Source organism: Mus caroli, unplaced genomic scaffold, assembly GCF_978045245.1.
Source record: "Mus caroli unplaced genomic scaffold, Mus_caroli_1 scaffold_10, whole genome shotgun sequence".
Lineage (NCBI taxonomy): Eukaryota > Metazoa > Chordata > Mammalia > Rodentia > Muridae > Mus > Mus caroli.
Window position 1 is genome coordinate 13,721,973 of NW_028227265.1, and position 22,313 is coordinate 13,744,285.

General features: G+C 45.3%; 1 protein-coding gene across 6 annotated transcripts in view; it reads left to right on the top strand.

Moving 5' to 3' along the window:
* The first annotated feature begins 1,724 nt into the window (after positions 1-1,724).
* The window catches only part of Maf (MAF bZIP transcription factor), a 348,691-nt gene continuing 328,102 nt past the window's right edge, over positions 1,725-22,313 (top strand). For 4 of the 6 annotated variants that reach the window (XM_029480960.2, XM_029480961.2, XM_029480959.2 and 1 more), the window contains exons 1-2: positions 1,725-3,011; positions 15,546-15,606. In XM_029480960.2, the coding sequence (XP_029336820.1) occupies positions 1,903-3,011; positions 15,546-15,579 (1,143 nt within the window). In that variant the 5' untranslated portion in view covers positions 1,725-1,902 and the 3' untranslated portion in view covers positions 15,580-15,606. Of the gene's footprint in view, positions 5,490-15,545; positions 15,607-22,313 lie in introns of those variants that run through there. The other 2 variants (XM_029480957.2, XM_085843552.1) reach the window with 2 other exon arrangements.

Consider the following 22,313-nt stretch of genomic DNA (forward strand, 5'->3'; position numbering starts at 1 on the left):
GGGAGAGGAGGAGGAGAGAGGAGAAAATGAATATGAATATTTCTCAAAAGCCAAACTCCATTCTAGAGTCCTGAGGCTGAGGGTTGAGCCTGGCTGATCAGACTCAAGCTTAAAGCGTCCCAGAACAACTTGCTGGCACCATCATTCTGTCTGTCCCTCCAAGGACAGAAGATGCTAGGGGGCAGCTAGTCCCTATATACTTTAAGCCCCCTGCTTTTTCAAGAGTTATACTGGCTTTCTTCCCCGCGAGAAATCAAAAAAAAAAAAAATTGCAGGCGCACCGCTCACTGATCCCCGCGCGCATTCTGGGTCCCCGCACCCTTGGCGCCCCCATCTGATCACCTCACTTGCAGAGAGGGACAAAGAGTTCAGTCAAGTTGGGCCCCCGGAGCATCAGATTCAGGGAAGGAAGGCACCCGGCTCCCCCCATCAACAGCCACGAAAGATGCAGAGGATGGATCAAAGATCGAAAACTGCAAGACAAATAAATGCACTTTGTCAGGGTGCGGGACCGGCAGGGGACAGGGGAGTTCTGGCGGATCTCTGCAGCATGAGAGCTGCGGTTTAGCCGAGCAGGCCTCTCGAGGAAAGCAAAACCATCCTCCCGGGTCCTACCGGATTCCAGCCGCCCTTTTAGTAAACTCTGTCCCCTGGTGCACTAAACTTCGCACCGGCCGGTGTTGGGGGGGGGGGGGGGTGTTGCTCCCTGGCTGCGCCCCAGTAGCAGCGCCGCAAGGGTTAAGCAAGCCTGTCCCAGCTGACAGTCAGCTGATTGGGCTGTGATTGACAGCTCCGAAAAGTTTCCTTGTTTCTATACTATTATGCTAATCGCTGCCGCTCTCGCCGCCTCCCATTGGCGGAGAGTGCCAGTCAATTTCCCATTTGAGCCTGACGTCACGGGTGCTATAAAACTCAGCAATTGCTTTAAACTCTTCTCGCTGGGATCAGAGGCTTTAAAATCTTTTTTCATCTTGGAGCTGTAGCTCGGGCTGCTCGTCCGCTCGGCCTCTCCCCCCAACCCTTTTGCTCTCGGCTTTGCCTTGGCCCAGGACTTTGCAATTTTGCTTTAAAAAATAATAAGAAAGAAAGAAAAGAAAAGAAAAGAAAAACCAAAACCAAAAGAAAAAAAAAGGGCAAGAAAGAACTAAACTCCCCCCTCCCTTGCCTCCAGCCGGCCTGCACCTCGGTCTTGCACTTTGCACGGAGGGAGAGGGTGAGAGAGAGAGAGAGAGAGCGCGCGCGCACGCGAGGGATCCGGAGAGAGAAAAGAAAATAATAATAGTAACCATAAGAGCCAGGCAGAAGAGGAGAGAAGCGTGAAGTGTTAACCACTCCGGTGTGGAGGCCCGCGCCTCCGGGACAGCCACCCGCCGCGCCACACAGCCCCGGAGCAGCCGCCGCGCGCGCCCCGCCTGCAGCCCGGCCGGCTTAGGCGAGCCCTCCTTATGCAAAGCGCGCAGCGGAGCGGCGAGCCGGGGACGCCGCGCACCGGGCCGTGCTCCTCCGGCATCCTCTCTGCCGCTGTCATCACCACCGTCACCGCCAGCCGCGGAGGACCTTCCCGAGCCTGAAGCGCCCGGGATCGGAGCTCAGGGAGGCGAGCAGGCGAGGAGGGGGCCCGGGGCGAGCGGAGGAGAGAGAGCGAGAGAGCAAGAGAGAGAAAGAGAGAGAGAGAGCACATTGGCGTGAGCAGGGGGAGGGAGGGCGGGCGCGGGGGGCTGCGGGCAGGGCGGGGGGTGTGTGCACGTTCGAGCTTTCGGGCCACAGCCACCGCCGCGCGAGCTAGAAGCGCCCTAGCCCGGCAAGCTGGCTCACCCGCTGGCCACCCAGCACAGCCCGCTGGCCCCTCTCCTGCAGCCCATCTGGCGGAGCGGCGGCGGCGGTGGCGGCGGAGGCAGGAGGATGGCTTCAGAACTGGCAATGAACAATTCCGACCTGCCCACCAGTCCCCTGGCCATGGAATATGTTAATGACTTCGATCTGATGAAGTTTGAAGTGAAAAAGGAACCGGTGGAGACCGACCGCATCATCAGCCAGTGCGGCCGTCTCATCGCCGGGGGCTCGCTGTCCTCCACCCCCATGAGCACGCCCTGCAGCTCGGTGCCCCCGTCCCCCAGCTTCTCGGCGCCCAGCCCGGGCTCGGGCAGCGAACAGAAGGCGCACCTGGAAGACTACTACTGGATGACCGGCTACCCGCAGCAGCTCAACCCGGAGGCGCTGGGCTTCAGCCCGGAGGACGCGGTCGAGGCGCTCATCAGCAACAGCCACCAGCTCCAGGGTGGCTTCGATGGCTATGCGCGGGGAGCGCAGCAGCTGGCCGCGGCAGCGGGGGCCGGCGCCGGCGCCTCCCTGGGCGGCAGCGGCGAGGAGATGGGCCCCGCCGCCGCCGTGGTGTCCGCCGTGATCGCCGCGGCCGCTGCGCAGAGCGGCGCGGCACCCCACTACCATCACCACCACCACCACGCCGCGGGGCACCACCACCATCCGACGGCCGGCGCCCCGGGAGCCGCGGGCGGCGCGTCCGCCTCTGCGAGCGGCGCGGGTGGCGCGGGCGGCGGTGGCCCGGCCAGCGCCGGGGGCGGCGGCGGCGGAGGCGGCGGCGGGGGCACGGCGGGGGCGGGGGGCGCCCTGCACCCGCACCATGCCGCGGGCGGCCTGCACTTCGACGACCGCTTCTCGGACGAGCAGTTGGTGACCATGTCGGTGCGCGAGCTGAACCGGCAGCTGCGCGGGGTCAGCAAGGAGGAGGTGATCCGACTGAAGCAGAAGAGGCGGACCCTGAAAAACCGCGGCTATGCCCAGTCCTGCCGCTTCAAGAGGGTGCAGCAGAGACACGTCCTGGAGTCGGAGAAGAACCAGCTGCTGCAGCAGGTAGACCACCTCAAGCAGGAGATCTCCAGGCTGGTGCGCGAAAGGGACGCCTACAAGGAGAAATACGAGAAGCTGGTGAGCAACGGCTTCCGAGAAAACGGCTCGAGCAGCGACAACCCTTCCTCTCCCGAATTTTTCATGTGAGTGTGACACGCGATCCCAGCTAGCCACCTTGTTAAATGCTCCGTGGGGGTCCCGCTCCTGAGTGGGCTTGCTAGTTGCAGGGCCAAGCTCGCTCGGCCACCACCTCGCCCCCTCCCCTGGCGAGTTTGCTCCCCTTGGCCCTGAACAGAACACACACACACACACACACACCAAGTTTGTGGTGGTGGTGGTGATGGCTCTTTTGAATTGGGGAGGGAAAGGGTGTCTGGCTCATGGATTGCCAACCTGAATTCCCCCGTAACTTGCTAGCTTGGTTGTTTTGTTCTTTTTTTATTATTATTCTTATTACAACTACTACTCTTTTTACACCGCCTGCCCCACACATACCCTGGACTTGCACAAGGGTCAAAGATCTGAGCAGCGTACTTCATGTAGGGCATAGCTCACCTTTGAACCTGGCCATCAATCGCCTGTATATATATTTTTTCTTCTTCTTCTTCTTCAGCTCATGAGCTGGTGTTCATTCTGTGTGTGTGTGTTTGTGTGTTTTATTTTGTTTGGATTTTCTTTTTTTTCTTCTTCTCCTTTGTTTTTGTTTATTATTACTATTACTAATTTTTTGGAGCTTGCTGTGTTTCCCAGCCTCTGCCACCCCCCACCCCCACCCCCTGCACCATGTTCTTGAGATAAAAGAAAAAGAAAAAAAAGCAGGTTTTTTCCCCCTCCTTCTGAGTTCTTCTGATTGAGCTTGCAAAGGAAAAAAAAATGTGAAATGCTATAGACCTTGCAGCGAGCTGAGTTCCACGGGGTTTTTATTTTAGCATTGTTATGCTAAAACAGAATGAACTAAAGCCACTTCTGAACCTGCCACAATCAAGCCTGCGTCAACCTTCTGGGTGTGACTTGTGAGTTTTGGCCTTATGATGCCAAATCTGAAAGTTTAGTCTGCCATTAAACAACAAACAAACAAAAACACAAAAACAAACTTACTCTCATCTCATGCATTACGATGCTTGCTACTTTGTCTTAGCAACAATGAACTATAACAGTTTCAAAGACATTATGGAAAAGAGACATTATATTAATAAAAGAAGCCTGCATGCTGGACATGTATGGTATAATTATTTTTTTCCTCCCCCCCCCCCATTTTGGCTTGGAAATGGACTTTTGAAGACTTAGCGCATGACATCCATACTTTTGATTTACAGCCTCATGACTTTTTTGAGTTCCAAACAACAACAGAAAAAGTACAACCCCAGAGCCTCCTTCCCTTGACAGTTTGCTTCTACTCCTGACTGCTTTGAGTTACAATGAACTTCAGCCTCCCGTTGTACATGCACTGAAGGCGTTCCTTGTCAAAGATAGCAGAATGGGCTACAAATTTATATGGCAAATATTATAGAACGTAAATTAAATGTTTTCTTTTTAGAAACAATGATGCCTGTTTTGGGGCACTTTAAATTGTGCTATTGCCAAAAGCAGTCTAAATTTTCTTTGAAAAGAAAGAAAAAAAAAATCTGCCCCAATTATATTTTGGTTGGTTTTATTTTGTTTTATTTTTTTCTATTTTTTTTAATTTAATTTTTTTTTTTTTTTGGCTTTTGGTCATTGTCAAATGTGGAATGCTATGGGTTTCTAGTATATAATTTAATTCTAGATTTTATAATCTGTTAGCCCAGTTAAAATGTATGCTACAGATAAAGGAATGTTATAGATACATTTGAAAGAGTTAGGTCTGTGTAGCTGTAGATTTTTTTAAAGACCGATGCACTAAATTGTTTACTGTTGTGATGTTAAGGGGGGTAGAGTTTGCAAGGGGACTGTTTAAAAAGTAGCTTCTGAAGCATGTGCTTGCAACTTAAATATAAGTTGGGTATGTGTAGTTCTTGCTATACCATGGACTGTATTGAAAACCAAAGTATTAAAAGGGGAAATGCCCCTGTTTATATCTGTAGGGGTGTTTTACATTCAAAATGTATGTTTTTTTCCAAAATTAAAGTATTTGGGACTGAATTGCACTAAGATATAACCTGCAAGCATATAATACAAAAAAAAATCGCAAAAACTGTTTAGAACGCTAATAAAATTTATGCAGTTATAAAATGGCATTACTGCACAGTTTTAAAGTGATGCAGATTTTTTTACAGTTATGTTGTGGTGCAGAACTGGATTTTCTGTAACTTAAAAAAAATCCACAGTTTTAAAGGCAATAACCAGTAAATGTTATTTTCAGGGACTGACATCCTGTCTTAAAAGAAAGAAAGAAAGAAAGAAAGAAAGAAAGAAAGAAAGAAAGAAAGAAAGAAAGAAAAGGAAAGGAAATCTTACCACAATAAATATAAGAAATCTTGTCAGTTACTTTTCTTTTACATATTTTGCTGTGCAAAATTGTTTTATAACTTGAGTTACTAAACTAACCACGCGTGACGTTCTACATGCTTCTCTTTCATTTTCAATTCTGGTTATATCAAGAGAAAGAATAATCTACAATAATAAACTGCATTTTTTTTTGATTCTGTTCCGTTTCTTAGTGTACAGATTAACTGGGTCCCATGTCTTGGAGCTTGGATATGAAATACAAAATGCATTCTCTTTGATTTCTGAATAAGGGAGTTGGAGGCAGGAATTCCTGGTGAAATTACAGGCTATTCTGAGAGGCAGGAGATTGACACCATATAGTCAGTAACAATATTTAATATAAATACAAATTATGACATTTCATTTTTTTCTCCTCACAGATCTTAGTTTCCTAATAGGCTGAGCTAGTAAGGAAAAAAAAAAAAGTGAGAAAGAGGGACAGTGAGAGAGAAAGATAGAGAGATAGACAGACAGGCACACACACACACACACACACACACACACAAACAAACTCACACACACTGAGAGCAGATAGCAGCTTTCTGAACAGGACTCTAAGCTTCTGACCAAGGAGCACAGATAGAGGGACGGGGAACAGCAAGTCTGACTCACCAGAGGTGCATGGGAACATATGCATTTAATGGTAAAGATAAATAATTCTTGCCGTTTAGCCAAAATTGATTATTTTTTCTTCTTCCCTTACATGTTGTGATTTTCTTGTTGGCACAGTCCTGACAAGACTAAACATAAACACTTTGCACAAATCAAAGTTGTTTGATTTTGCTCTTTTTCCCCCCTCTCATTTTTTTTTAAACTTTTCAAGTCACTTGTCCTAAATGGGAAAAAGAAAGTCTATCATTTGCACACAGAGTTTCCAGTTCACACCAAGTTTCATCTATATTATCTAACTATATTTTGAATATTCAAAGAGCTGTCTCCAAGCATATAAGCTAGGGATAACTACATATTAGTAAGTCCCCCAAATATAAATATACGAAGGAAACAATGTTTTCATGGGGTGTAGGCGGCGCTCTGATATATTGCTGTTTGCCCCCAAAGCAGGTTATGAATGGGGTCTAATTGAATGATCACTTGGAAAAATATCTCAATTACCTTCCTTTGAATTCCTAAACCCTGACCCATTTAAATCTGACACAAATTCCTGCAACCATGTTACAAATACATGGCATTTTCTCTTTTGGTAGGACTCCCTGAGCGTTAATCCCATAGTAGACAAAGCCAACACTGTTTTGGAAACATAGCGAAACACAAATGACTTTTGTCTGATTATGTTTTCAATTCTTTTTTCTTTTTTAAAAATACTAGCTAATATTGCAACCCACCATGCAGGCCTGATTTCTAGGGAATCAGGTAGTCCTTCAGGCTGGCGAATCCTGGCCTGTTTCTCATGGGCCTTGGCTCTTTTGCACAGAACACAAGACTGTTTACACTTCCTATGTTGGCGTCACTCGGTGAGCTTAAACGTGAGTTCTCAAAACACTTAGTTTTGCTTGACAGAGAAATCTTAATTGCAAAACTTCTCTCCTATGCTCTAAGTTAGCCATCCTCAGCTTTAGGGGTTTTCATCATCTGATTACAGCCAGAAAATAGGCACACATTACCAGTCTGGCGAGGAGGAAATGGGTATATCACTTGGACCCAAAGCTCAGCACCAGAAGAAAGAGTTTAGGCAAATATATTCTTAGACACAAGAGACATTTGTAACACGATGGTCACAGTTGTTTATCAAAGAGTAGGACCTGGGTTGGAGCGGGGGAGATGCAATTATATAAAAATTAATCACTTTGATAGAGTTCTATAAAGCAGTTCAATATCAGAAGCCAGTTTGGGCCCTGGACATTAGAAAATGAGACAGCGCCATCAGAATAAAGAGGAGGCGGAGTGACTGGCTCAAAGCAAAAGTTAACCTTCACTGAAAAGTGCTTTCAGACACGAGAGACTTTAGAAGACAATACTAAACAGTACTAAACGCAAAAAGACATATCTTGTCCAAATGCCCATGAGTACAAATAGATTCCTAAAGGTTAAAAACAAAGGAAGGAGAGAAAGAAAGAAATTGAAGAATAAGAAAGTCTCGCTTTCCCCTTTCTCCCTGCATTTGTCTAAATAGTGTTCAAATTCCTATCATTCCAATAATGGAACAGCCCACTGGCAAGTTAGAGTCATCAGCGGGATATGGCACATTTGGAAGCCCAGCCGCGTGTGCCCAGTGTGAGTGTGTTCATAAAATATGGGATGCCCATAAGATGAATGCAAGCTGTCCATTTGAGAATATTGTTTGTGATTCTGGGGAATGATTCCCATTTCGTGTCCTTTCTAAAGAAAAATGTGTTCGAGAAGAAGGCTAATAAATATGTAGCCACCATACTAAACAATTAAGTAACTACACTCCTTGTCTAAAGGACTCCCAGACTCCCAGGAAAGGGCCTCTGCACTTAGCCATGTATCAGGCATACAACCAAACAGGTGTGATAGCTTTCCAGCTGTAACAATCTTTTTTTTTTTAAATCTATTGGAATTAGCACCTCCGTGCGTGCGCGTGTGCATGCGTGTGTATGTGTGTGTATGTATGTGTTATACCAACATATCTATAAAGAAAACTTTCCCAAAAGCAAACAGCTAGCATTTTTAAAAGCAAATTCATGCATGCACATTCCTGACAGTCTATCTTCATTTTTATTGTTTTCCTGGCAGAGAATTATACTAAGGGGGAAAAAAAAGGCAAGAAATTGACTTCTCTCCCCAAACCCATGTTAGGGGCATCAGCTGTCTGTGGATGGGGACACTTTAGTATTTCAAAGGTCCTGGTGATACTAGTATTGATTGGTGACAAACGTGTCATTTGTCAGACATAGCTGTAAATGAAACCAATGTGTGGTAAAATACAGTTAGGTACACACCTTCCGGATGCTTCTCCGGCACACCCCCATATACGGTGTTTTTTCCTCTGAGGCGCTCAACAAAAATCACTTACTTTTAGTTTCCTGGCGTATGTATATTTCCCCTTTTCAAAAAAAATCATAAAGCATCCAACATATTAATATATTGATATCAAATAGTTGCAACCTCTTCCCAACTGATAAATCATGTGTGCATTTACAGCTTGGTGCCTGAACCACTGAGACCCCTTTCCACACAGACACTACCTACAATGGGAGATGCTGTTTTTGCTGAATGTGTCTGGTGCTAACACCTTGTTGTTTCCTCCCCTTTACCTTTACCAGAGTCCTTTTTATGTGGTAACATCACTTCTACATTTGGGGGCTTTTAAATAGGACTTCCTCTGGCCAAACCACCAATGTTACTGTTAAAAGCATTCAGAGAGAAGAATGGTGGTCACCTTTATGCAGTTTGGCTCTCCAGCCAGACTCCCTGCGTTTCCTTGTCTAAGTCACAGAAGTTGCTTGTGACGCATCCCAAGGCTTAGGAGCACAGAGCTTTCAGGGTCTTTGTTGTCTTACCCTGCTCTGATTGAGGGAAACTTACCCCCTTGCTTACACATCCTTAGCTTTATAAAATACTACTGATGTATATCAGACCAACCCATATTTTTAAAAGTCTGATTGCAACCCTGGCATCATTTGTTTGTTTGTTTGTTTGTTTGTTTATCATGAGTGACAGCATTTAGACATCTGATCACTGCATCCCAAAACCTCCCACTGCTGCTCTGAGGCCTTAATGCCCCTACAAACTGTCCATGAGAGAGCCATCAGAAGTCAGCCCCCCTCGCAGCCCACTTTGGAGGGCTGATTTGCAGGACTTGCCTTAGGGACTGACTTACATTGGATTATAAAACTAATAATTTACATCCTTTCTTGGAAGAGGCACTATCATTCCATTGTGTTGTTTTGGGGGATTTAGGGAAGTTTTCTCTGCAGTCGAAGGCTGTGGTTTCTACCACTTCAATTGATTCTTCAAGATCCTAAATGAATAACATGGAGTCTGTGCTTTCCTTCAAAACGCTGAAGTTTATTTGTGTTCTCAGCTGATCCTCAAGCTCAGAGATGTCCCAAGTCCAGGGTAGATCAGCCATAGGGGACAGGGACAGAGTCCAGGGTCCTGTGAGTGGAATAAGGATTTGTTTTTGAATTTGTCTAAAACAGGAAAAGCCTTACTCTGCCTTCTCAAAAGATAGTTTTTATCACTTTGAATACAAATCTTTAAAATACCAACATTAAAGGCCCCGGGAAGGGGGAATTTTCTCCAGCCGTTTCTCCATCCACACCCCTGAACAAATTGGTCTCTCTCTGGCATGTTCACTTTAGCCAGAGGTTGGAGACTGGTAGAGCTGGATTGTGGATGTTGGGGACATAAAGCAACGCTGTCCTGAGAAAACTGGGGGCCCTGTGGCCCTCTAGAGAGAGGTGATGGAAAGAAGAAAGTAAGATTAAACTGCTCTGCACCGAGGATAGAAAAGCCAGGTCCCTATAGTTGCTGTAGGAACCGAGCAAGGAGGGAGACTCTGAAGGCATGGACCCCTGGCATAAACAGTTCTAGGAGCTTTTACCTGCTCAGTGGCCAAAGTCAGTGCCAGTACACACATAAGGCAGGACTCCTTCCTGCTCTGCTTCTCCAGCAGTATGTGCACACAGGAGTTTTTGTTGGATTGTTTTTGTTTTGTTTTGTTTTTTGTTTTAATAAGGCGGCAAAGGGGGAAAGAGAGAGAGCTTTGAGGAAATCATTAGTGTCTCAGTCTCAATTGGAAGGAGCATTTAAGAATGCATTTAGTTGTTTGTTTGAAAGTAGTAACATTTTGGACCAGTCAGACACTTTATCCCAGTATGTGTACAGACACTGCGAGAGGTTTTATGACATCGGGGCAGCTTTTGATCGGTTAAATTTGAGAGGCCTCTGTGTGTGTGTGTGTATGTGTGTGTGTGTGTGTGTGTGTGTGTGTGTGAGAGAGAGAGAGAGAGAGAGAGAGAGAGAGAGAGAGAGAGAGAGAGGTCTGCCCAACAGAACAAGGCTGAGATAGAAAATGCACAGAACTCAGATGTTTATATGAATGTACATGAGTTGGACGGTTTTAAGAAACTCCCCAAACACATTTTCCAGAGGGAGTCCGTGATAGGAATGTGAAGTTCCTCCCTGAAATCGGAGGGGGCATCTGCTGAGTACCTCCTCCTGCATCCAGCACAACTCAACTTTTTTTTTCCCTCCTGTCTGATTAAATCACAAATGCTCCCCACCCCCACCCCCAGCAGACTTTCGATTACAACATAACATTCCTCCCCTCTGCACAAATCTATCTTGAATTTTTAGTAGCCCACGAGAAAGGGACATTAATTCAAGAAAGGGGACAGCAGTGGGGTGACTCCCTGCTTTGGAACGAAAAGAGCAGGAGGAAAGGAAACACTTCTGAGAGTACAGCTCTTACCCACCCTTGCTCCAAGCCTGGCCTGGCTGATTCTGTCCCTAGATTTCCCCCATTGTAATCCATGCTGAGTCCCAGACATGCCTGTTTCCAAACTGAGCTCTCAGATGAAGGTATTTCCTCATAGTTGGTCTAGGGAAGCAGCTACCATACCTTGCTGAACCAGGCAGGGAAGCAGGGAAGAAGAAACTGACATGGTCAGCTGTCAAGAATGGTTGTGACCTGCGAGTCAGGACAAAGGTGTGCATGCCCTTTTGACAACCAATATTTACCCAGGTTCTGTGTGACAGCATCTGCTTGCGGCAACCTCCAGAAGTGGCACGGACTTTCCTGTGAAAACTTTAGCAGAAGAGACACGAATCTGATGGCCTCAAGACAATGGGGCATTTTAATCAAGGCTTAAAATGCAGAGGGAAGGAAGAGATCCTGACTGCCCGGGAAGGAATTACTGACAAAGGCCAACCTTGACCTGTGACTCCAATTGCCTAGGGTCATCTCAGATCCTCCTTAGGGACCCTCCCAAAAAGTATCTGTTGCTAGGGAGCACTGATAAGAGACAGACAGATCCCTTAGCCTAACCCCCTTCCCCAGATTGCTAAAAGTAGTTAGGCCCTTAACACCAAGGTTTGGGGCCCTTACTCATGTCCGACTCATGTCCCATCCAGTATCCCCCTCTTGATTGTCAGCACCCTCCCTTGTCATGTCAGTCACACAAGGCCATGAGAGAGCCCCCCTCCAGGGAGGGGGATGACTTTCCAGCCAGAAAACATTAACCCCACCACAAGTCATCCTGAGTGAAGTCTACATAGCAACAAACGCAGAGAGCAAAAAGTCCAGTTGATACTTGGTTGCCCAAAGCATAAAGCTCTCTGTGGCTTGAGATGAACAGAAAGCAGACAGGGGAAAAGACTGAGAGGGACCCCTTTCCCAGGGCCCACACAGTCCTGACCATACCACAAAGAGCCCCCTGTCAGCCTCTGCCCATTGATATGTACACCAGCCACATAGCTAGGCTCAATTCCTAACCAGAGCTGAGGGAAGCTGAGAGTGCTGACTGATGAACAGCAGGTAGGAATCTGCTGGAACCACCGGACTGGCCTGGAAGCCAGAATGGCTGCCTGTGGCCAGTGACTTTCTTAGGCCACCACAAAGTCTCTCGCTGCCTTGCCTGTAGCTACAGGCCTACATGAAGCTGGTGCATGTTTGGGGACCAGGCAGCCTGGTTCTGGGAGCATCAGTGACAGCTACAACCCTCTTGTATCTGGGACCCCTGCTAGGCCCAGAGCCAGCGTTCCTGCAGGGAGTTCTGACATGCTTTGGTATCTAGCTGAAGTTGTCTGAGAGGATGTCTGGGGAGGGGAGGAGAGGGGAGATGGAGGGGAGCAAGCCTTCTAGGCTGTCAAAACTACCCATGGAGCCACGCTGCTGGACCTGGGAGGGAGAAAATACACTGCCAGAGCCCCTCTCCATTTTACCTTGGTACTCCACTCTAGCTTCCAGTACCCTGAAACTTTCTATAAACAAGATAAGCATTTTGGGTGTCCAGAACATCCATGTGTTTTTACTCTATTAAGTTTGTAGATTTTTCTTTTTTCTTTTTCTGCTTTGATTAGAAAAAGAAAGAAAAAGTGATGAAGGAACTTGCAGATAGCCTGATTAAAAATCTTTAAAGTCTCTCTTTATGCTTTGGACTTTCCGTGGCCTATGGCTGGGTACCCTCTTACAGAACAAAGCCAGCTGAACATGTTTTCTTTTTCCAAGAGTTATTTTTGCTTTTTCTGGATTTAACACAATACCAGACAAACTGCAGATACCTAGGTATTGTCTCCATAGGATGGATGGTGTTTGAAAAGATACATTTTAGGGATGGTTTTAGATCAGGTAGCTTCTTTCTAATAGGTACTGCCTTTCGGGGTGGGCAAAGCTAGGCAATCCCTGTGTCTTCATGAACAGATATTCTATATTCTAGCTCTCTAGCTTCCGGTGGAGTGATTAGCTGTGAAGGTGAATATTTTGAAATCAAAACAATAAGTATGCATCACAGGCACTCTTAATGCTGTTAGATTATTTTTAAAACCCTTTTTTTTTTGGCAGGACAGAAAAATAGAAAGAAAAAAAAAACCAAACCCAGTGGTAATTATACCATACCCAATGGTCACCCAGTGATAACTAACTATACCATACCAAATGGCTACCCAGTGGTAACTATACCTTATCAAATCTGTTTTAAAAACTTTATTTGTGTCAATCTGTTTTGAAGACAATGAATTGAAAATGTCCTCACCTCTGCCATCCATCTATATGTTTGGCCCCTTTAAGAGTAACATCGAAGTGAGGAAAGCCATTTAAAGATAAATCTACAGTTTCTACTCTATGATATTAAAATGGTCACAGGGGCAGGATTCATCTGCCCATTTGGCCCTGCATGAGCAGAACTAAGCTTGCTTCAGCTTGTCTTAGAAAAATCCTCACCTATGAAAGACAAATGACACCCCTCCCCACGCCTGACTAAGGCCACTGTGAGATACCACAGACACCCGTGACATGCTTTCAAGGCACACTTCCCACTCTCTGAGACACTCACTGTGGTGTGAAGGTATCCAGCCCCTTGGAAATATTAACTTGAATATTCGTGTTCCCTCTTATGCTATTAAAACAACAACAAACTCTCCGATGGGTAAGGTTAGAGGCTCTATGATGTCAGCCATCCAGCCTTGATTATAAGGTCATGGTCCAGCTCAAAACTCTCCTCTCTCACTTTTATTAGAGACCCCCTGGCCCTCAGTCCCCTCCAATGACTGGTTTAGGCAAAAGGAGCCAGAAAACAACAACAACAAGTGCACTGGCGTTTGCACTCAGTTCAGGAGTGCAAACACCAGAACCCACTTCCCCGTAGCTTTGGAAAGAAAGCGCCTAGATAATCCCATAGGTTCCCCAGGTAGCCAAAGCATAGAGGTCATCTTGGGGAAAACGACACCAACCACCTACAGAGGACAGCGTCTTTATGAGATTTCAGGCAGGATGCCAAATATTGCATTTAATGAAGCTAATGCTTTCCCTTCCAAAATAACAGTCACTATCAATGACAGGGCCAGGAAGGACAGTGGGTGGCGGTGGCAATGGGGGGGGCACTTTTGCAAAGCCCACATCAAGTTATTGCTTTGTAATATTTTTCTAAACTTAGAAAAATGCCCCACAAGTATTTGAGCCCATGTAAACCCTCCTTGTCAAATCTTCACATGTTTGTTATATCCCCAAAGGGTTGACGCCGATATTCCTTCTGCGGTCTCCTCCTCCTCCGCTTCAGTCTCCTTCCGCTCCCTCACATTTCTATAAGAATCTATTGTTCCCAAAAGAATCTTTTCATTTTCCCCTTTGGAAGAGAAAGTTGCCCTAAATGGGGAATTTTAATTTTTATTATTTTCTTTTGTTTTGAGATTAACTATCGGGACTTCCAGTAAAGAACAGATTATCTTAATGGCCCACTTCCAGGTTTTGTGACAATTTTAGTGTGTTTCTTGTTTTTTTTTTTAAATCCCCTCTCTTCCTTGTAAAACACACACACACACACACACACACACACACATGTTTGAAAACACATGATTAGCTTCTGATGGTGTTGGCAGGTAAAAGGGAAAGGATTCCTTTATCACTGTTACACTTGAGAGAAAAAGTGTTGGAAAGAATTAGAGTTAGGAAGCCCAGCGACAATTTAAGTGAGGATCACTTGTTCAGCTATAGCAGCCTGTGGGATCGAGCATTGAGCTGACATTTTCTCTATTTTCCCCACCAATTTGTAAAGCAGTCCAAATAGGAGTGTGGCACATTAGGGGAAAATAATGAAATGTCCTTGTTGGGGGGGTGAGGGGGAGAAAAACCACAGGATGACTTACCAGTCTGTTGCAGTTATTGTACATAGATTTCCCAAAACCAAGTTGAATCTTTTAAATTAGATTTTAAATATATTTTGACAGCCTGGACTGGTACAATGTGACTCTCCGTGGGAGGAAATGACAGGTCTGTTTTGTTATTAAGCTGCTATCTAGAAAATATTAGGCTCTGCACAGCAAATGAACACTATTTTATCACCCGCATTAGTATAGCTAATAGCAGTAGCTTTTTTTTTTTTAAACCATAGAAAGGTAAACATATTGAATCATTGTGCTTTGCTAGTCAGTGTAAAACAAAATTTCCTCTCCTCCTTTTTTTTTTGTAACCTCATTTCCATTTCAACATTCTGAGTACTACTGGCTACTAATTCAAACAGAAGAAAATGTTAATAAACGAAGGGATGACATTTGTTAAGAGAACACGTGGAGTGATTGACAGGAGTGCTAGCAAAAAAAACCACAGAGATGAGGGTTCAGGGGGAGTGGAGGGCAGAGTTTGGACTCGCAGATGCCCAGTAAGTGCCCACAGAGCTGGGTTAATGGGCCCTCTGAAGAGCTAGCAGAGGCAGAACCAAAGTCCATCAGAAATTGTTCATATTCCCCTTGTATGAACCCAGAGTCACTTGGTTCCCCATGAGTTAAGAACAGTTCCAAAGCTGATACAGGGTGCCAGGCCTGTGGCAACCCCTTCAGAGCCATAATCAAGAGGAGGTTTCTCTTGCTCTGTGGCCTGTTCCCTTCAATTGAGACACATCTTCTGGCTTGGTAGGGCTGAGACCACCAAGCAAGATCAACTAGGACCGAGTCGTTCGGTTTGTCGCTGTCCTTACCACAGATAGTTAAGCTACCCTGCACATACTGTCCTTCAAAGACTCTTCCTGGATATTAATCACCCTTTGTTTATTTTAATATATCTACTGAATCAGGTACCCAAGGGACTCCTCTACATCTGTGATGTGAGAAAAGCAGTTGCCCGAAGCCGAACAGGTAACGCCTGGATCTTCGATATGCATGTGCTTGTTTGAATGGATTTGCCATGCGAGGGAGGGATTGCAGGCCAGCCAGCAATGCTACAGCAAGCTCCTCAGACACGAGAAGTTCCTGTTGTCAGCCATTTTTGTCTCAGTATCTCCTGAGCAACACAAATTGTGATGCCCGGTACGGCAATGGCTCAAGCTCTCTGGGTGGCATGCGTTGCCGTTCCGTATTGATTCCTTTCTGTTATCATCTGTCTCGTGCAGAATAACTACTCCAATCTGAGCAGATCTCAACCCTTCATCCTGGTGCTACAGACCTTTCCCCACTCGGAGAAGGTGGTCCTTTGCCCTGAATGCTGGATCATTGGATGAATTTGAGCAATACTGACATCCATTGTCTTGATCCATTCTACCTGGCTTTGGGAACATTCCAGATGTACAATGGTTTATAGTGTTTGTGCTCACACCTGGAGATGTTTAGCATAGCTTCAATGCACAGAATATTGTCCATTTTGAATCCATAGGCTACAATGGAGCTAGCTGACTTCCACATCAACCAGAGACAGAAGGGGAGGGAAGGAGACCCGTGGAAGGCCAGGGTCTGATTTTCGTCTACTAGAGAAAAGAAAACCAAGATGTTTAAACGTGTTTTCAACTCCAAGTATCCCAGTATGGGTTTAATTATAAACCCTCTCCTTTTGGAGAGCCGGAGCCACACACTCTCACACCAACTATGACACACTGTCATAGTTTATGAGTTCCTTTTACTTCTCAGCTGGCGAAACAACGTATAATTCTTTTTCTTTCTTTCTCTCCTCTCTCTCTCCATTAAAAAGTTTGCTTGCTGAAATTTGCATGAAATATTCTTATTTTAATTTTTTTCTCTCTCTGACAGGGAGTAAATGTCACACTGTCAAATTGTGGCTTTTTGCAAAGGAAGGGTCTTGAGGTATGCAGAGAGTGAGAGTATTGGGTCAAAGCAACAACAACAACAAAAAAAAAACAACAGCAGCAGCAGCAACACAAACAAAGTACTCACACCCCCTCTAGTCAACGATAATGTCTGATTGTTTATGTCCATTTGCTATGTTGCAAAACATCTCATTTTAAATAACTACTCTGTGACTACACAATATGGTTTCTCTGCAAACCTTGTAAAAATTAAGGTTTTTTTTAAACAAAAACAACATGGATTTCTGCATCTAGATTTGATCTCAGAGTATTCCTTTGGTCTGACGTGCATGTCTCTATGTGCATGCAGCGGCAATACTGATTCCTTACTTGTGTGGGTCTTTACAATCCTAGCTTGAGAGCCGTCTGATAAATACAATGATCTAGACTTCCTGGCAGGTTTTGTGACATTGAAACCATCCATTTTGAGCAAAAAGTTAATGAACATTAAAAGCAAGGTTCACACTGGTCCTGACCCGACTGGTAATATTTCATATAAGGTTACCAGTGGGAGAGAAATCAAATTTCATCTGTGAACATGATTGACAGGCAAGAGTAAAGGGAGAGAAAGACATTTGACTGGGAAGGGAATTTGGGGAGAAGGACAATGCCTCCAGGTTCCTTATGGTATTAGGTATTATAAGCCCATGTATGGAAAGCTCACTGCCCGGTGCTTTGGGGAGAGTTGTTTTTAGAAAGTCACTTTGATTATGAGATTTCACTCCAATAAGTACAGTTATGGTCAACCAGTAGGCTCTCTGCCTCTCGATAATTTCAGCCAGGTAGGTTTCTGGCCCCTTAATGCTAAGGTGAGTTTTGAAAATGGAACCACACCGGGCATGGTGGTGCACACCTTTAATCCCAGCACTTGGGAAGCAGAGGCAGGCGGATTTTGAAGTTCGAGGCCAGCCTGCTCTACAGAGTGAGTTCCAGGACAGCTAGGGCTACACAGAGAAACCCTGTCTCAAAAAAACAAAAACAAAACCAAAATCAAAAAAAAAAAAAAAAATGGAACCACAAGACTTGGAGGGAGCTATCAAGTTGTCTTTTGTTTACTGTCAGAAATGTAGTCTGGGTTATACAACAACGGTTCATGGTCATATTACAAATTATTCATCCAAGGGCTGGGGAGATGGCTCAGCTCTTAAGAGCTCATACTGCTCTCAAAGGGGACCTGTTTAGATCTTAGCACTCATAATTGGTGCCTCGCAACCACCTGTAACTCTAGCTGCAAGGATCTGGACACCTTCTACTGGCCTCCAGAGACAACCAACAGATGTAGATAGATAGACAGACAGACACATATACTTTAAGATAGTCACCAAGATACTATAGGAAGATTAAATTCTCTACTTCAATAACATCCCTTGACGTTGACTAACATTCTCTATTATATGTCATACACCCAAATGTGCTAATCAATACAAATGTATTTAGGCCTTCTTTCTCAAGAAAGTTCTAACACTCAAGTCTAACACCTAAGCATGGCTTCTCTGTCTTCCATACAGTCTTGCTTCTTGACTGACTTGTCCCACACCTTCACTGACTAAGGTGTGACCGTTGCCATGGCAACAAGTGATGCTCTTGCCTGATCCTCTGGTTCAGTGTGGCTTTTGAACTAGCTGTCTCCTGACTTGCAGTGTACTAAGGTGTGAGTGGCTCTAACTACCTTCAATTTGCATCCGATTAAAAAGTAAGCCTTCCTGCTCCTGTGTCTTAAGGTCCTGACCCAGGACTTGGAAAGTGGCAAGGAGTCACAGCCAGTTTATGTGTTTATTCTGACCATTTCAGATGTTCCTGGTCTTGGCTTAGACCCACCTAGATGCAACTAAGTCTTACATCGCTGTCTTAGGACATGGCAGACAAGGCAGATGCATAAGAGAGAGGCTGGTGGTGACTGTCCTGTCATCTACAAGAGATATAATGTATAGAAATACTCTTTGTTCACAGATACTACCCCAGTCTTCACAGCATGGACATGATTTTCTCTAGCCTTCCCTGTACCCATGGAAAGTTACTAAATGTTAGGAAGGCTATCCCGCTATTTTACAAACAGAGTAGCATGAAGCCACAAGACAAAACAAAGTCTTCAAAGTCTTGTCCCTGCCTACCTGTCTCTAGGTGTTGCTAATAAGCCTTTGGAGAAATATGCAAATATATGTTCATAGTTCCCACTGGATATGTGTGCCTCAGCCAGTGTCCCTCACAGAATCTATGAGAATATTTGATAGATCTAAAGCTACATTTCCACAAAGCAAACTTACCACCCCCACACTATAAGTTCTAATTGGCACCTCTGGAAAGACCAAATGTTTGGTCTTGACCCTGTCCTCTGATAAAAGCTGATTGGGGTATCTAGGCAGTAAGTCTTTAGACTAAGTCCTGGGAGGAAGAAGGCATTCTCTCTCACTTGAGCGTTTGTGGTGGGGACCAATCTGGTAAAAAATTCTCCTTGAGTGTATTTCAAGCTTATTGGATTTTTATATCTTTTGGCTCTGAAACAATTAGGGAAGAGATTTTGCTTAAAGTGTTCTGTTCTGTGATCTTGACTCAACCTAATTGTTTTCTGTTGCTGCTGTTTGTTGATTTAGATTAGGCTCCTCCCCAACCAGCAAGCTGATTTAATCAATTCCTGCCAGCATTCGATCTAGCCTAATCATATCGTGTGAACGTGTAGTTTTCCCTCAACCCTAATGAAATTAAAGAAAGAAACATTCTATGTATAGGTGAGGGGCGCGGAAGGATAAATTTTTGCAAATCCTGTGGCCCTCAGTGACTTAAAACAAAAACGATTCTTTTGTAAGGGCCATGTGTCATAAAGGCACGAGTGTGTTCAGTCATCTGTCAAAAGCTTCCACACTGACATTTAAACTCCCTCTCCTCTCACTAGCAGACTCTGTCATGTCCTTCCCCTGAAAAGGACTATCAAACTTTAGGTCTGTGTTTCTTTTTCTTTTCCTGGCACTTGATGGAATATCAGCAACAAATGAGCTAAGTACTAGGGTTGTGGAGATCTGCTTGGTAGTATTTACTTTCCACTTACCATATTTGAAAAACATCAGGACAAGGAAGAACCAGTGAGTTAGTGTGTTACCTTTTCCAGCATCTACAAAGAATAAAGTAAAGCTCTTAGTTACCACCACGTCCTCTCCAGTGGCACTAATATCACCCAGAAAGTCAGAGGACAGTGTGGATTCAGAGCTGCATGGGAAAAATCAACCTGGCCGTGAGATTTACAGATATTGTCAACTGAATCTTGGCTGCTGAGCGGGGATAGCAGGTGTAAGCCGTGCCAGATATTAATGCCTAATTAATAGTGAGAGGCTGCATCTTATGATGGGATCAACAAGTCAAGAAAGATTATCCAGAGTGGGAAAGGAAGGGAGATGTTGCTGGTGGGATTTTATTTTCTGCCTTTTGCTCTGCAAGCATCACCTGATGCGGTTCCTCTTGTGCAGCCTCCGATGGTTTCTCCTTGTCTTTCCTGTCTATTGAGAAGCACATGAAGTCCATTTGCTGGCCGGTAGGCAGTAGAGGTGAGAATTGAATTGACCGCAAATGCTCCGAGAAATTGACCCTGAGGTCGTCTTCCCTTAAATTGGGTTCCACACACAAAGTTTCTTTTCTTCCCTGCCTCCTACAGCAGAATTGAGTTGGGGGAGGGGGAGGCTGTAATTATTTAAAGGAATTCTTAGGCACCGGAGTTGACTGTCCCTCTGTACCCTTAATCAAAATAGAGACCTTTTGTTACGGCCAGTAGTTAATTAAAGGGCTGGCGTCTATACCACTGTGGTGTGCCTCTGGCTTGTTTATATTTTAAAATGAGGTTCATGCCTGATGTACATGAAGAAAGGGGACCAAAGCTTCTGTGGGGTTATCAGCTGTCCTGAATGGTTAGAATAGAGTAGAGCAGAGTAGGACAGAACAGAACAGAGCAGTACAGAACAACAGAATTCTCTGTTTACCTTTGTTATTTCTCTGCCTCTTTCTGTTTCTCCTGTATCTCCTATTCCCTCCTCCTTGTCCCCCCCCCCCCACACACACACACTCTCCTCCTCTTCTTCTCCCTCCTATTCCCTCACTCCTTCGCACACCCTGCAATGGGATACATGGGTCCCTACCAGAGCTCTCAAGGCATACAGTATGCTTCCCAATGTGGGAGTCTGGTGCTGCATTTTACGAGAGAACGCGCGCCTGCAGATGGCATGTTCAGAGCCTCTCTTTTTCTATTCACACACGGTTGCAGAGAGACCAGAAATTCCTGTACCCAATGCTGACTTTTGTGACAAGTGCTAAGAGCTGCTTTCTTGTCCTGTGCTTCGGTGCTAGCTCACACATGAAGTTCTGGGCTGATGCTCAAAGGCTGTTGTTGTGTGATTTCTTATTTTGTTAATATCTTTCATTCCTTTTCCTTCTGCTCCTCTCCCTGTTCCTCTTCCTTTCTTTCCTTAAAAAAAAAATCTCTCACAGTTTCTTATCATGACCTAGTAGAATATAAAAGCAAACTGCATGGGCGGCCACCCATTTTCTTCTGTGCTCTCGGAGACCGCCGTTGAGGTTTGCACAGGGGAGAGGAGGGAAGCTGGGCTTCTGTGGGTGGCTGCACTGCCTGTGTCTAAGGACTCCCAGCTGCTCTTCTCTTCAGATACTACCAGGAAGTTCTCCTTGAAGATCCCTTGCTCTGCCGCATCTCGTTCTTTACCCGGATTCCCTGCTTCTCTGCCTGCTCAGTGTCCTGTTGGTGCAGTGAAACCAAGCCCGAGTGTTCATCTCGATGCATTCAAACCCAGGCCTCCCTAAGCTGTGTGCCACAAACCTATTGATGACTGTGTAATATTTTCCAAACATCATTATTTTGGACAGCGATTTGAAGCATATATTTTGATATATATTTTCATATATACACATATACATATCTATCTATCTATCTATTTATCTATCTTTATATGTTTGCTTGGTAGCACTTTATCAAATTCTATTCTAAGAGCATAAACACTGCAGTCAAGACTAAAGCGTGGCCTAGTCCCAAACCATCCCTGCAGATCTGCTGAGAAAGAATACACACAGCTCTCAAAAAGCAGGCTTGTAGGATGTGAGCTAGAGAGTATAAGCCTTGGCCCTGGAAGGAGAGTTTCACAGAATATTCTACAATGTCCCTATTGCGCGCGCGCGCGCGCGCGTGTGTGTGTGTGTGTGTGTGTGTGTGTGTGTGTGTGTGTGTGTGTGCGAGCGCGTGTGTGAGTGTGTGAACAATTAAGGAAGAGCTTGCTTGAGTTACTATTTCTTTTGAGCTGTCCATTCCTTTAGAGCCATCCTACTGAGGCATTGGTGAGGGGGCAGGGTTATGGGAGCCACTCCTGCAAGGTAGCTATGCCTGTTTTTGTTCAACATTTCATTTACTTTGTTATGCTTTACCTTATCTTTAATTCTACGTTTGTGTGCATGTGTGGGTTTGTGCTTGGGGCTGCAGGTACCAAAGCAGGGTCAGAATGGGCAGTGCCAGTCAGAGCCCCTGGAGCTGGAGTTACAAGTGGTCATGAGCTGCCCGGCTTGGATGCCGGGAACTCTGGTCCTCTGAAAGCGCAGTACACATGCTCTGAAGCCCTGAGCTACCTCCACAGGCCTTTTCTCAGCAATTTACAATATCACGCCCATCTTCACCAGGCCCATTTTCTTTGACAATAAAACGAAAAAGGCATCTTGCCACCATGCTCAGAGATAATGGGTAGGAATTTCACTTCTGGAAGGAGGCAAGGCAGGGAGGGT